Consider the following 14962-nt stretch of genomic DNA (forward strand, 5'->3'; position numbering starts at 1 on the left):
TCATTGTGAGAGGAATAATGTAATGCAGCCCTACTTAAATGACTCTGTGGCTGTGTTAGAAAATGAGGTGAAATGGTACTCGATATTCATTTGGTTTTTAAATGAGCAGCTATGTTTTACACCAGTCGTATATTTTAATGACCTTGTTCATCAAAATAAAGAAGCGTTGGCCACTTTTTTAATTTTCCACATCAGTGTAGACTGTGAAATTGCATTCATAAGTTTCATGAATGTTACCAGTATGTTAATCTCTCAAGTAGTTTAATGTCAGAAACTAAACTTGAGCTGAAAAACAAATCTGTTCATTTCTGTAGAGCTGCTTATTGATGAATTTAACGTATTTTGTAAGTCAGTTCAATAGCTACCCACTAAGAAATGTTGTATTTAATAGACGTCTAATAGACGTCTAAACATAAACAGCTAAATAAGGCTAAATTTGGTCTGTCAGTAAAAGTGTAATAGATGTCTAAACATTGACAGCTAAAACAAGGCTAAATTTGGCCTCTCAGTAAGAGTCTAATAGGCATCTAAACGTAAACAGTTAAAACAAGGCTAAATTTGGTTTGTCAGTAAAAGTCTAACAGATGTCTAAACATAAACAGCTAAAAAAAGGCTAAATTTGGCCTGTCAGTGAAAGTCCAATAGATGTCTACACATTAACAGCTAAAACAAGGCTAAATTTGGTCTGTCAGTGAAAATATAATAGACGTCTAAACATAAACAGCTAAAACAAGGCTAAATTTGGCCTGTCAGTAAAAATATAATAGACGTCTAAACACAAACTGCTTTATCAAGGCCAAATTTTTATCCTGGCAGTGAAAGTCTAATAGATGTCTGAACAAAGCAGCTTAAGCAAGGCTAAATTTGGTCTGTCAGTAAAAATATAATCTATGTATAAACACAAACAGCTAAGACAAGGCTAAATTTGGTCTGTCAGTAAAAATCTAACAGACGTCTAAACATAAACGGCTAAAACAAGGCTAAATTTGGTCTTTCAGTGAAAATCTAATAGGCGTCCAAACACAAACAGCTAAAACAAGGCTAAATTTGGGTTAAAGGCTAAACAGACGTCTAAAAATAGCCCCAAAATAGACCAGTCATCGAATACACAGATTAGTTTTATTTCACATGTGAAGTCATTCATTCATGTGTATTTGATTGACTATTGTCCTGTTTTCGACTATTTTTAGATGTCCATTAGATTTTAGCCTCATTTTAGCCAAAGCATCTATGTTTAGAAATCTATTTGATCTCTTTTAAAAACATTAAATGTTTGCTGGATATTATTGATCTGAACTGAATAAACATTAAACTAAATATTGATTCTAAACATATATATACACACAGCAATATATTAACAAGGCAGCTTGGCTTTACTTATTGTTCAAGTGAGTAACTCTTTCTCATAATTGGATGCAGCAGTTTAGAAATCATTTAGTCTGTTTTCACTGTCGAGCTTTCCACATTTTGCCACTGTTGTCGCATTTTTTTTTTGTTGCTAAGTGCAATTCACACAGTTTGAATATGCTCCAAGCTGTTGCACCAATCATCGATGACAGTATCTCCATATCCTGATGTTTCCCCTCTCAATTATGCATGCAGAAATATGACTTGCTAAACACTTTTGGAATTAATCTGCTTGCTCTACCAATTAAATGCAATATAAATGTACGTTTTTTTACACTCCGTTTGATCTGGAAGCAAGTGGCCCAGCATGATAAAACTGGATGTCTCACATTATGAGCCCAGACTTTGAGCGTCTCTGATGTGCAGAATGAGTGTGTTCTGGGTCTGAAGTGTGTGTTGGCTGTCGGGCCCAGGCAGAGAGATGCACTTTGGGTCAGCAGAGAGACAGCGGGACTCTGGGTCTCGCCGGGAGCCTGAGCAAGATTGCGTTTGGCATGCATAGACATGTGTCTGTCTGTTTTTCTTTCTGGCCTTTATTAAAGAGGAGAAAGTAGAAGAGGGCAGGCGAGGAATGCAAAGGAATCTATAATCAGCTTTAGTGGACACTCATATATATGTATATTTAATTCCGGTTATACATGCTCTGATTATGTGTATATTTTGAGCCAAGAAATTTGTTTATCTTCTCAGTTCCATTCATTAATCTATATTCATCCATCTGTGTATTTATTCGTCTAGTTATCTATCGATTCATCCAGCCATCCATCTAGTCAACTATCCTAATATTATTCATTCATTCATCCATCAATCCACATTTCTTCCATCCATCCATTGATTAGTATCATTTAATCAATCAATTAATCAATCAATCGACGGACCGATCAATCAATCAATCAATCAATCAATCAATCAATCAATCAATCAATTAATCAACCTCTAATCTCATCTATAATCCATCCATCCATCTGTCAATCCAAAAACAAATCTATCATCCATCCATGCACTCATCTATCTATATATCATCCATCCTATCATTTATTCATCTATCAATCTACAAACCCATCTGTCTATCATCCATCCATCTAGTCAACCATTCATCCATCTAGTCAACCATCCATCCATCTAGTCAACCATCCATCCATCTAGTCAACCATCCATCCATCCATCTACTGATCTTTCTATAATCATCTATTTACTCAACTTTCTAAATATCATCCATTCATTAATTTGTCCATCTATCGATCCATATTTCTTCCATCTATTCATTAATTTGTCTACCATCCATCCATCCATCCATCCATCCATCCATCCATCCATCTATCCATCCATCCATCTATCCATCCATCTATCTATAAATCCATCTGTATGTCATCTATCCATATACTTATCCATTCATCTATCCACGCACAAACCCATCTGTCTGTCTTCCATCCATCCACTTATCCATCCATCCATCCATCCATCCATCCATCCATCCATCCATCCATCCATCCATCCATCCAAACATCTATTAATTTGTCTATCCATCCATTCATGTACCCATCTTTCTATTATCATCTATCTATTTAACTATTTAAATATCATCCATTTACTCGTTTGATTCATCCATCCATCCGTCCACTGATCAGTCAACCATCCGCCCATCCTTCCATCCAGCCATCCACCCATCCATCCACCCATCCATCCATCCATCCATCCATTCATCTATCTATCCATCCATAAACCCATTAGTCTGTCATACATCCATGGATTTAACTATCCACCCATACCCATCTGTCTATCATCCATTCATCTACTTATCCATATTATATTTGTCTATCTATCCATCCACAAACCCATCTGCTACTCATCTGTTTATCAATTTATTTATCTATCCATATATACATCCATATACCCATTGGTCTATCATCCATCCATCTGGTCAACTATGCATATATCCATTCATCCATCCATCCATCCATCTATCCACCCATCTATTCTTTTATCCATCTATTCATGCACTTACCTCTATTCATGCCCATGTTTATCATCAATTAATCTACTAATCTATCATTCAGCTCTCCATCTATATACTCATCTGTCTATCATCCATCTACTCATGCATGCATCCATCCATCCATTTATTTATCTATCCATCAATCCATTCATATACCTATCGGTCTAACATCAATCCATCTGCTCAACTATCCATCCATCCATCCATCCATCCATCCATCCATCCATCCATCCATCCAAATAGATATGTCTGCATTTATTTTTTAAAATATGCCATATAATGTCCAATTTTTCAAATAAATTTAAATTGCTTGCTGTTTTACTTATAATGCACCGACAGTCATTATAATTGTGACACAAGCATCACATTTAAAGCTAAACATTTAGAAAAAAAAAAGTGAGGCTAAAAGTCATTGAAAAAAACACTTAGCAGAGTTTACTTTACTTTCAAATGCCATTCAGTTTGATCATTTAACATGCTGTGTTCTTCATGCATTTTAATCACAGCTGTGATTTAGGGATAAAAAGTTTTTGACTCTATATTTAATATTTTAGATAGTCTAAAAAGTGGCTGACATTACTAAAGCTCTAGTTTTTTTAAGGTTGATGGAGTGACTTGAACTTGCCTTTCTCTTATAAACACAACAGCTTAATATACTACCGCACCACACATCTGACTTCATTGCTATTTTCAGCTGTATCTGTTTTACAGTCTCCATCCTTCAGGATTCAGTCTTACTTGTAGAAACATGTTGTAATGTGTTAATTTATAAAGCAGCTGTCAACATTTCGATTTTACGAGTTCAGGTGTGAATAATGGTGCATTAACAGCGCTTCGCTGTCTGTTGAGATATTATTCTGTAGGACTAGAAAGGGATTTGGACTCACGGATCATTTGTTACTGTGAGAGAAGCAGTTTTCCGTCTGGTTTGTCGCTCTTTGCGTGCTGATCTCCACATTAACAGGCAGTTGGGCTCGCGCTGTGAGTGATTTGTTATATCAGGAGACGTCTTTGATGCTAAAAGTGTTCAGTAGAGGATTTAGCAAGTTCAGCGCTGGGTTTCTTCTGGACGCGTTTCTCTTTCATTCTTATGGCTTTTACTTTCTGCTGTAGCAAATGATTGTTTTTGATGTACACTAGTGGTTTTGAAGTTAAGTTTTAAATTGGAAAAGTCTCTTGTGTTCACAAAGGCTGCATTTATTTGATCAAAAAATACAGGAAAATTAAAACAAATATTAGTAGCTTTGATTATATTTTAAAATGTGATTCATTATTTGATGCAAAACTGCATTTTCTGCATCATTACTTTCGTCATCATGTCTTATAATCCTTCTGAAATAAAAAAAATGTTATGACAAAAAGTCAAGAGAACAAATATTTGTTTTGCTTTAACTTATTCTAATAAGTTAATTACCCAGCAGGCATAGGACATCGACATGATGTCAGATTGACGTTGTACCCCAATGTCAGGGAACGTTGCATTTTGGGTGGAAATTAAAATCAGGTTGACGTCAAAACCCAATGCCAGACTGATGTCAGTGTTCAATGTCGGACAGACGTTGGATTTTGGTTGCCATACCTGATTATTAACTGTTAGTATTTGATGTCAATATAACGTTGGTTTAAGATGTTGACTTGATGTTGGATTTTGGTCACTTTCCAACGCAACCTAAAAATAACAAAATATCAACGTCTAATGATGTTACAGCTTGATATTGTGTTGGCATTACCACTATGATGTCTATTAGACATTGGATTTTGGTTGCCATACATGATGAATAAATGTTAATATTTGGCATCAAAATCACAATGGTTTCAGATGTTGGCTCGGTAGTGGATTTTGGTCACTTTCTAACAACCTAAAATCAACCAAATATCAACATCATATTGGACATCAAAATAACGTCCTTAGACACTGAATCTTGGTCACTCGACATCACGATCTAAATCTAACCTAATATTAATGACGTTGTGTGTGAAGTTTTACAAAGTTTAACTCAATATTTAGCTTGATTTATGTAAGTTGAGATGAATTTGATTCAACAGCAAGATTTTTTTTACAGTGTAGTCTAATACAGGGGTTTTCAAAATGGGGCCCGTGGGCCCCTGGTGGGCCGAAAGAGAGGTATAGATATATATAGCTAATGAATCAAAGAAGCATTGACTTTCGTCGTTTCTTTACCTATTTTTAAAATTTGGATTGGGTGGGTTATAGTACACCACCGTTTTTTTTTAGGACTTCAAAACTGAATATAAGCATAGGCAAAATTGACAGGCTTTTTGTGGCACAACAACAACTACTTTAATATGAATTAAAGGCCAAGTGCGTCTAAAAAGTTCAGTTCCCCCAAAAATGAAAATTCTGCCATCATTTTGTCATCCTACATTTGCTCCAAACCTGTTTAAATTTTTTTTTTTTTTTTTTTATGAGCACAAAGATATGCTGAAGTATGCTGGTAAAAACACCTATTGACTTCAATAGTATTTTTATCCCTACTTGATATCAATGGCTGATTTTTTTCCAGCATTCTTCCGAATGTAATTGCATAAACATTTAGAACCACTTACGTAAGATTAAATAATGAGATTTAAATTTTGAGGTGAACTATCCCTTTAAGCGATTGTCATATCACAGTTTATCTGCGTGTCCTGTTGGTCATGTTTAGCTGTCGTGCTCTGAGCCTGAAACACATGATCTGACGGCCCATTTCTGCTCTTGTAAATCCTGGTGTATTCATTCTGTTTATTTCCCCCTGCTGGCTTTCTCTTTTTTCTCTCTCCTTCTCTCCATGCGGCCGTTCAGATGATCAATCTTTATGAAACAGACACTCGCTCCACTACTGTATTATATATCACCAGACTGCTGTTCAGTTGGTTTGTTCATCAGCCACACAGTAAGCCTTCAGGACAAATGATTCAACTTCTTTTCATGAAAGAAGTCTTCATTTTCACTGTTACTGTAAACTTTGTGCTGTAAACTTTTGGGGCCATTTTTTTTCTGCAGCGTAATAGATTAACACCATTCACCACACACACAAGACAGGAACCACACAATATTAATTTATTAATCACATTAAAATTCAACAAATCAGTTGCATGAGAAACAAATATAATATATAGTATAGCAAGATCCTGAGGAAAGCATTTGAAATAGGAATGTAACAATATTGTAAATACCGTCAAACCGCAATAGTAATTTTTTTCAATATTACCGTAGGCGCATGACTCAATAAAACTATATTTCTAAGAAAAGTTTGCTCAGGCGAATGAAGCGAACGGGAGGTAGCGGGAACTACAATTCCCATCAGCCTAGGCGTGGCCATCATCCTTTGCGGTCTGTTGTCACTACAGATCTAGTAATGCGGAAATGGAGTGTGCTGCTAGTAGCGTGGAAGAAAAAGAGCTGGAAATGATCGAACCTAAAGCGGATTTAAATCGGATGTGTGAAAGCATTTCGATTTCTTTCTACAAAGATACGAAAAGTAGAAAACGTGACAGACAAAGAAAAAAACAGTATGCTGGCACTGCCAGACTGCTGAAATATAAGTCAGGGAATATGACTAAAACAGTCATGGGGACTGCAGAACACAGCACACTGCTCAGATTGATGCAGACATTGACTTGTACCGCAAAGAGACCTCTATCTCACTCATGGCTTGTCCTCTCAAGTGGTGGAAAGACAATGCACAACGTTACCCACTGCTGTCAACCTTGGCTAAATCATATCTCTCTGTCCCAGAAACCTCAGTCCCAAATGAGAGGGTTTTTTTCTGTTGCAGGGGACATTGTAAATACCCAGAGATACCAGCTTTTACCAGATTATATTTATATGATAATATCCTTAAAAAAAACCTCTAAGTGAGTGAGTGATTAAATGTTGAATGTGATGAGTTTTTAACAACACTAAATTGAAACTTTATTTTTTTTAATATGGTTTTATAGTTTTTTGTTATTAAAATTGAAAAATTTAAGTTCCTGTTTCAAAACTTTCAGATAGATGGCTAATTTGTATGTCATTAATATGTTCAGTGCTAAGGTAAATAAACACTTTTGGCACTTTTTTCGAGTCTTTTCATTAGTTTTGTTTTCCTCTAAATTACTCAATAAATACCGTACCGGCCATTCATACAGAGGTATTACCGTACCATGAAATTCTGATACTGTTACATCTCTAATTTGAAATGAATTAAAAGGAAGATATGTCAGATGTAATACCATGAGCTTTCTTCAACACCCTAATATCATTCAAATCAGATCAAACCCCCGCAATTTCACTTTCGATTTATTTTTCTTCACTAGGAGTTGACTAACTGTTGGTAATGTTAAGTTTTATATTTAAGCAGCGGGGCTTTTATTAGCATGCTGACAGTTGTTAATGTTAATGGGATGTCAAAACCCTACAGTAAATATACCATTTCAAATAATAGTTTATTTTTATTATTATTATTATTATTATTATTATTATTATTATTATTATTATTGTTATTATTTTATTAGAATATGCAAAAAGGTACATAAATTGGGATCATACAAATACAAAGAATCATCAACGAAAACAACAAAACAAAACAACAACAACAACAGCCAGGCACTGGTAGGTGCGTGTGCGTATGTGTGTAAAACAAAAGAAAAAAACAGTAGTAAAACAATAGTAATAATAACTGACAACAACAATAATAACAAATCACAAGTGCTACACCAACTACTACTGAAAGTTACTAATATTACAACTACTACTGCTGCTACTACAGCCAAAACCACGACTTTTACTACTACAATGTCTACTAATACTGATACTACTACAGCGTCTGCTACAACTAAGTCTACTACAACAATATCTACTACTACTGCTGTCATTACTACCGCAATCACTGCTACTACAACATCTACATCAACAACATCTACTACTGATACTACTACACCAACAACGACTACTACTACTTCAATTACTGCTACTACAACATCTACATCGACAACATCTACTACTGATATTACTACACCAACAACGACTACTACTACTGCAATTACTGCTACTACAACATCTACATCGACAACATCTACTACTGATATTACTACACCAACAACGACTACTACTACTGCAATTACTGCTACTACAACATCTACATCGACAACATCTACTACTGATATTACTACACCAACAACGACTACTACTACTGCAATTACTGCTACTACAACATCTACATCGACAACATCTACTACTGATACTACTACACCAACAACGACTACTACTACTGCAATTACTGCTACTACAACATCTACATCGACAACATCTACTACTGATACTACTACACCAACAACGACTACTACTACTACTACAACAACACCTTTACTACTTCTGATACCACTATACCAACGACATCGACTACTACAGGAACTACTACTTCAATAATCACAACTACAATCGATACTGCTACTATGACTACTACCACTACTACTTGTACTACAACAACTACAGCAATCTTAATAATGACAATGGTATAAATACTTATGATAATGATGAGATAACAGGAGGACAAGTCAAAACAGTAAAGAAAATTATAATGATAACAAAAGTAAAAGTAATACCATTAATGATAAAAGTGACGAGGCGAGGGGAGGTTCAAAGAATAGTTTAAATTAAAGTTAGCAATGTGAAGTTTTCAAAAGCACATAAACCTGTCGTAAATTTAACCCATACACCACTAGGGTGTTAACCCGTGTTTTACGAAGTGAATCGATGTGTTTTTGTAACTGAAATATTCAACATTCTTAAATTAAAAATCCAAATCACTGACTTCCAGCGACTGCTGAATGCGTTTTTGACAGCTTCCTAACTGATCTGTGACTGGGCGTATGACGCATGATGTAGAAGAAGTATTGAAGTGAAGTTTCACATGCTTATGATTGACCATGGCTGGTCCCGCTTTAGCAATTACATCATAAACCAATCAGATGAATCCAAATATAAATAAATAGCCAGATAAATAGCCAGATTTCGTTTTAAAGAATCCCCCATTCCACTCTGACTCCTACCCCTCTTTCCTAGCTAAATACAGGGGAGCTCTTGAGACCTACCTGAGCTCCGACTCCCTTCTCTCACAATAGCCGCGTTTCCACTATCGCGCCTAAAGCGAGCGAGCCAGGGCGAGCCAAGGCCAGTGGCGTTTCCACTGTCGCTTCCGGGGCCTAATCGGGCCAAAGCGGGGCTTTCTTGGGGCCAGCGGCCGGCCTTTTTCGGCCCGCCGAATACCTTGGACCAAAGAGGGCCAGCCGGGGCTTCGGGGCGGAGTGAAACAAGTACAGAGAGGCGGGCACAGTTTTCCGATCGCACACGAGTACATGCGCCAAACACATAAACAAACAAATAAATAGGATAAAGGAAACATCTGGAACAAATTATAGGCTGGGGTCTTTTTTGCATATGATCGCCCTTATGTTTCTCTTTTAAATGTAAGGTTGTTGCATAAAATGGTAGTTTTAATAAGTCACTTTTCTTTGCTGCATCTCTTTGATGTTTCAATAACGCATACTAATCTTTACACCATATTAAAGACACAGCAGACAGTAAAGGTTTTCAAGAGGTTTTGTCAAGTTTAATAAGTGTTTTTGCACGTTTAGATGCCTGTGCTTGTGTGAGACCGAGGAAAAGAGCGCTCCATTAATAGCTCTGTTGATGCCGCGATCGGCTTTTTTCTTTTCTTTTTATTGTTTTAATTTATTTTGGAGATAATACACTATATGAATACAACAGAAAGACATTAAACTTTACAAATTTCATGTCCGCTTTTGTAGGCTCAAAACAATAGTGTCATATCTAGATAAAATAGCCTAAGCTACATTTAAATAATTTAACGAATTACAAATATCAGATAGGCCTATAATAAAATCACATTAAATAAATAAACCAATATAAAACTAACAAAAGCTATAGCTATAACAATTAGGTACTATATCAAACTGTTTCAATTTTATATTTAACTTTCATTTTTCAAAAGCCTCTTTAAAAAAAAAGATTTTCTAAAAAATAAATAAATAAATAAACACCGGAAAATGTTTTAAATATTATTTATAAAGTATTTGGATACGATGAAATTAATCAAATCATGCAAACAGAACATTTTCGGGGTGAGTGAAAGCAGAAACTAGGCGACCTTTTTTTTCTGTCTTCCAGCTGCGCAGCACTTTTTTGACGGGGAAAACTGCAAGTTCAAAATGTGTTCTGTGTCCTCAAACAAGTGGGTGTGTTTTTATATAACGTGGTAAAATTAAAAAAGGAAATTTAAAATACATAAAGAGCTTTATTAGTGTATTGCTGCTGAGCGCAACGAAATATAGGCTATATTTTATTACGTGCTGCTCTTATGTGCTGAAACACTGAACACTTTCCTTTACTTAAGATATAATAAGCAACGTCTTTAGATAAAGGGAATCACCTATTAAGTGTCGTAAAGCCTATAGGGAAAAAAAAACATGTTTCAGTTCTCTGTCCAGCATTTGGGATGAATGTTGGACAGCGTCTGTCTAGAGGATGTTATAAAATACATTTTATATCGAGTTATTAACAGAGAATTTTATATATGTGGTGCTATATTATGGATGTGTGCGCTCCCTGCGCTGGGTCCCTCCGTTGGTGGCAAAACCACTGGATTTCGATGCCAGTCGGTCTGCGAGTAAATGAATATGATGAATGAAAACACACAGGCATGTGCGTATAGACATGCGTTGTACTGCTGTACAGTAACGTGTCATTTGTTTGTTTCGGTTGTCCTAATTTTAATAGTTTCGTGATGATGTGCTTTATCTGCATGATTCTCGCTGAAGTGGGCGGTTTGAGTGACGTTCGATTCGGGGGATGTTCTGGGGGCGGGGTTTGCTGACGCGCTGCAAGCTACTAGCCCCACAGTGGAAACGCGACATGATTTCGGCCTCACTGCTCAATCTCCCGGGCGATTGGCCCGGCCTGGCCCGATATAAGCCCTGGCTCGCACTGGCCTGATAGTGGAAATGCGGCTAATGAAACAGGAGGCAGCCCCGGGCTTTTTAAGCAACTTCTCGAGGATCTTCATGCTCAACACGCTTTAACTTATCAATCATTAGCTAAGTGTGAACTCATGAGATGATTTTTGTTACAAAAACAACAAAAGAAATACGTTGGATTTAGGTTGCCATACATGATAAATAAATGTCAGTATTTGACGTCAATATGACGTTGGTTTAAGATGTTGGCTTGATGTTGGATTTTGGTCACTTTCCAACGCAATCTAAAATCAACCAAATATCAACGTCTAATGATGCTACAGCTTGACGTTGTATGGATGTTACCACTGTGACGTCTATCAGACGTTGTATTTTGGTTGTTATATCTGACGAATAAACGTCAGTGTTTGATGTCAGTATGATATTGATTTAGGATGTCAGCTCGATGTTGGATTTTAGTCACTTTCCTACCTAAAATCAACCAAATAATAAAGTCCTTTCATGTCATTATTGGACATCAAAATAATGTTGACGCTGGCTAGACATAGAATTTTGACATCAGGATCTAAATCTAACCTAATATTAATGACGTTTAAAAGAACAAAGGAAAGAAACTCATAAAAGTTTAAAACCACTCGAGTGAGTAAATGATGAGAAAAATCTTCATTTTTGGGTGAACTATCCCTTTAACAACATACTAAACTGTTTCCAGCTAGTTTTTTGTGGTTTAATTTGTTATTTTTAATCACCATTAATGGTGTAGATTACGTTTTGTGTAGTTTCACAGCATGCTTTTGTAAAAATCTGCCTTAAACTGGAAACCCTCTGTATTTGGGATTGTGATTTTTACCAATGTTGTGGTGTTCACATGGTGGATAAGTAACTTAAAGTATCTTAACATTGGCCTAACCTCATTTCAAACAGTTGTGTGATGGTTTTAGGAGGATTCTGGTCACATTGGAACAGTTAATACCAGCTTAGAAACCGTCATATATTTATTAAGACCTTAGAATAAACAAATTTAGTATTTTTGGGACTTCATAGAGCAGCAGGGGTGCCCAAACCTTTTCCTATGAAGGGCCAAACACCAGTTTGATTGGGGGTGTTGGTAAATATACCAAACTGTATTACATTAAAATGATCTTTCCTAATTTATTATTATTTAAAAATGTTTTAAAATACTTTAATTGTATTAATATTGGTGACGCAGTGGCGCATTAGGTAGTGCTGTCGCCTCACAGCTAGAAGGTCGCTGGTTCGAGCCTGGGCTTTGTCAGTTGGCGTTTCTGTGTGGAGTTTGCATGTTCTCCCTGCGTTTTGCGTGAGTTTCCTCCGGGTTCTCCGAATTCCCCCACAGTCCAAAGACATGCGGTACAGGTGATTTGGGTAGGTTGAAATTGTCCGTAGTGTATGAGAGTGGATGAGTGTGTATTGATGTTTCCCAGTGATGGATTGCGGCTGGAAGGACATCCGCTGCATAAAAGCATGCTGGATAAGTGGCGGTTCATTCCGCTGTGGCGACTCCAGAATAATAAAGGGACTTAGCCAAAAATGAATGAATGAATGAATGAATGAATGTATTAATATTTATAAATTTGTGTATATTTTTTAATTTAATACAATCTAATTAAAAAAAAAATTTAATTCCATTTTTAACACTGCAAAGTTCAATGGCGAAGACACAAAAAAGCTGCGCAGTGTATTCTCCAGTGTCCTCTATTCTTCGAGTGACAGCATTTAAAATTAATTTTTGCAACATTTAATTGAAACATTTAATTTCAAAAGCTTTTTTTAATTGTTAGCTCAACAATTAACTAAATAAAAGGTTATGTTGAATTAGAAATGATAATCTCTGTTAAAGACATTCCCCCGAACATTCTCCTTCTCTTCTCAGACAGGATGGCGGGCGAAATCAAAGGTTATCATGGGCCAACTTTGGTCTGGAGGCCATAGTTTGGGCATCACTGGGGAAGTTCATTCGAAGAGTTCATTTATGTTTGTGTTGCTGCACTACGTACTCCGGTTTCCCCACAGTCCAAACACATGCGCTATAGTGTGATATGACTTTGTATATGGGTGTTTGTCAGAACTGGGTTTCAGCCGGAAGGGCATACGCTGGTAAAACATATGCTGGAATAGTTGGCGGTTCATTCCGCTGTGGCGACCCCTGATGAGAAAAGGGACTAAGCCGAAGGAAATTGAATAATAATATTAATAATACTGGCCCCACTTTTTATAAAGTGTCAAAAAATAAATCACAATGTACATCAAAAACATCAAAAAATAAATAAATACAATGTACTTACTGTGTTCATAAAGTATTTGAGAGCACTTGTGGTGCTCTTGAGTTGGGATAGGGGTTGGGTTAGGGACAGGTTTGGTGGTGTGGGTAGGTTTAAAGGTGGGTTAAGGTGTAGGGAATGGTCAGCAGTGTATTTACAAATGTAATTACATACAGGTATTTAATCAAGCATAAGTACACAGTAAATACATGTATTTACATAATAAGTACATTGTAACAAAGTATTAGTTCCTGTGTAAGTACATATTAGTTAAGGCGACTTAATATAAAGTGGGACCATAATACTAATTAAAAATAATAATAGATCAGAATAAACTGTACATTTAACATTCTCTGTCTCTCTCTCCGCATTGCATCTCTCGTGTGATTGAACTCTTCAGTCCAGTCCATCATGAACAATAACAACAGCACGGAGATTCCTTCCACTTCCTCTTCCTTTTCCTCTTCCTCTCTCCACTGATTGTTTTTGTGTGAGTGTGTGCGTGTGTGTGTGTGTGTGTGTGTGTGTGTGTGTGTGTGTGTGTGTGTGTGTGTGTGTGTGTGTGTGTGTGTGTGTGGAGTATCTTAACTTGTGCAGCTCAGTGTTTGCTCAGCATGCCAGGAGGAAAGAGAGAGAAAGAGAAGATAAATGAGGTGGTGTCGCATCAGAACGGGAGGGTGAATACAGAGTCGGAGGTGGGCGAATCAGAGAGAGAGAGAAACTGGCTCTATCCCTCGCTCTCTCTCTCTCTCTGCTCTGTCATTTGTTCTGTTTGTCATAAGCGGAGGGATGTTGTCGGTGCCGCAGCAGTGAATCTGTGATTTCTGAGGCGTTTCCTGTAACTGATCCCACGTCAGTGTCAGTGGGACGGGGTGTTTCTCTCAGAGGCGGGTTCTGCTGATCCTGAGTCAGTGATGTCCGTGCTGAAACGCAGCAGACACAGCAAACGCTCCTCCGACTCCATATATGACCTGCTGCACTTGGTGAGAACCGTTTTATCTGTGTGATTTGTCCTCCTTTATTGATGATTTGAGCAGTTTTTCTTATCCCGAGTGCTTCTCGTGAGTCAGAATTTTAGATTTGCTTGTAAAATACAAAAGTGCTGTACACAGTGTGGACATTTTACTACAGTAGTGTCATGTTTCCTTTTGTGTTTTGCATTTCAAAGTAACGTCTAATGCTGTGACTGTACCGTGCAGCTTTCTTTGGGAAGGTTTTAAAGTTTAGATCTGCCTAAAGTGGTTTTATTGGAGTGTTTCTCAGAGATTCTGGGTCGGTTTATCTAAGCTGGGAGTTATGC

The 14962-nt window shown here is 36.8% G+C and overlaps 1 protein-coding gene across 11 annotated transcripts in view; it reads left to right on the forward strand.

Annotated features, from left to right (window-relative positions):
- Positions 1-14962, forward strand: part of tiam1b (TIAM Rac1 associated GEF 1b) — a 209110-nt gene that overhangs the window by 140999 nt on the left and 53149 nt on the right. For 3 of the 11 annotated variants that reach the window (XR_012391065.1, XR_012391066.1, XM_068213614.2), the window contains exon 1: positions 14421-14645. The exons of the other annotated variants lie outside the window; for them this stretch is intronic. Coding sequence is in view for 1 of the 3 variants with exons in the window: in XM_068213614.2 (XP_068069715.1) it covers positions 14577-14645 (69 nt within the window). In the remaining 2 variants the exon portion in view is untranslated. Of the gene's footprint in view, positions 1-14420; positions 14646-14962 lie in introns of those variants that run through there. 11 annotated transcript variants of the gene reach the window in all.

This window comes from Danio rerio, chromosome 15 (assembly GCF_049306965.1).
Source record: "Danio rerio strain Tuebingen ecotype United States chromosome 15, GRCz12tu, whole genome shotgun sequence".
Taxonomy (NCBI): Eukaryota; Metazoa; Chordata; class Actinopteri; order Cypriniformes; family Danionidae; genus Danio; species Danio rerio.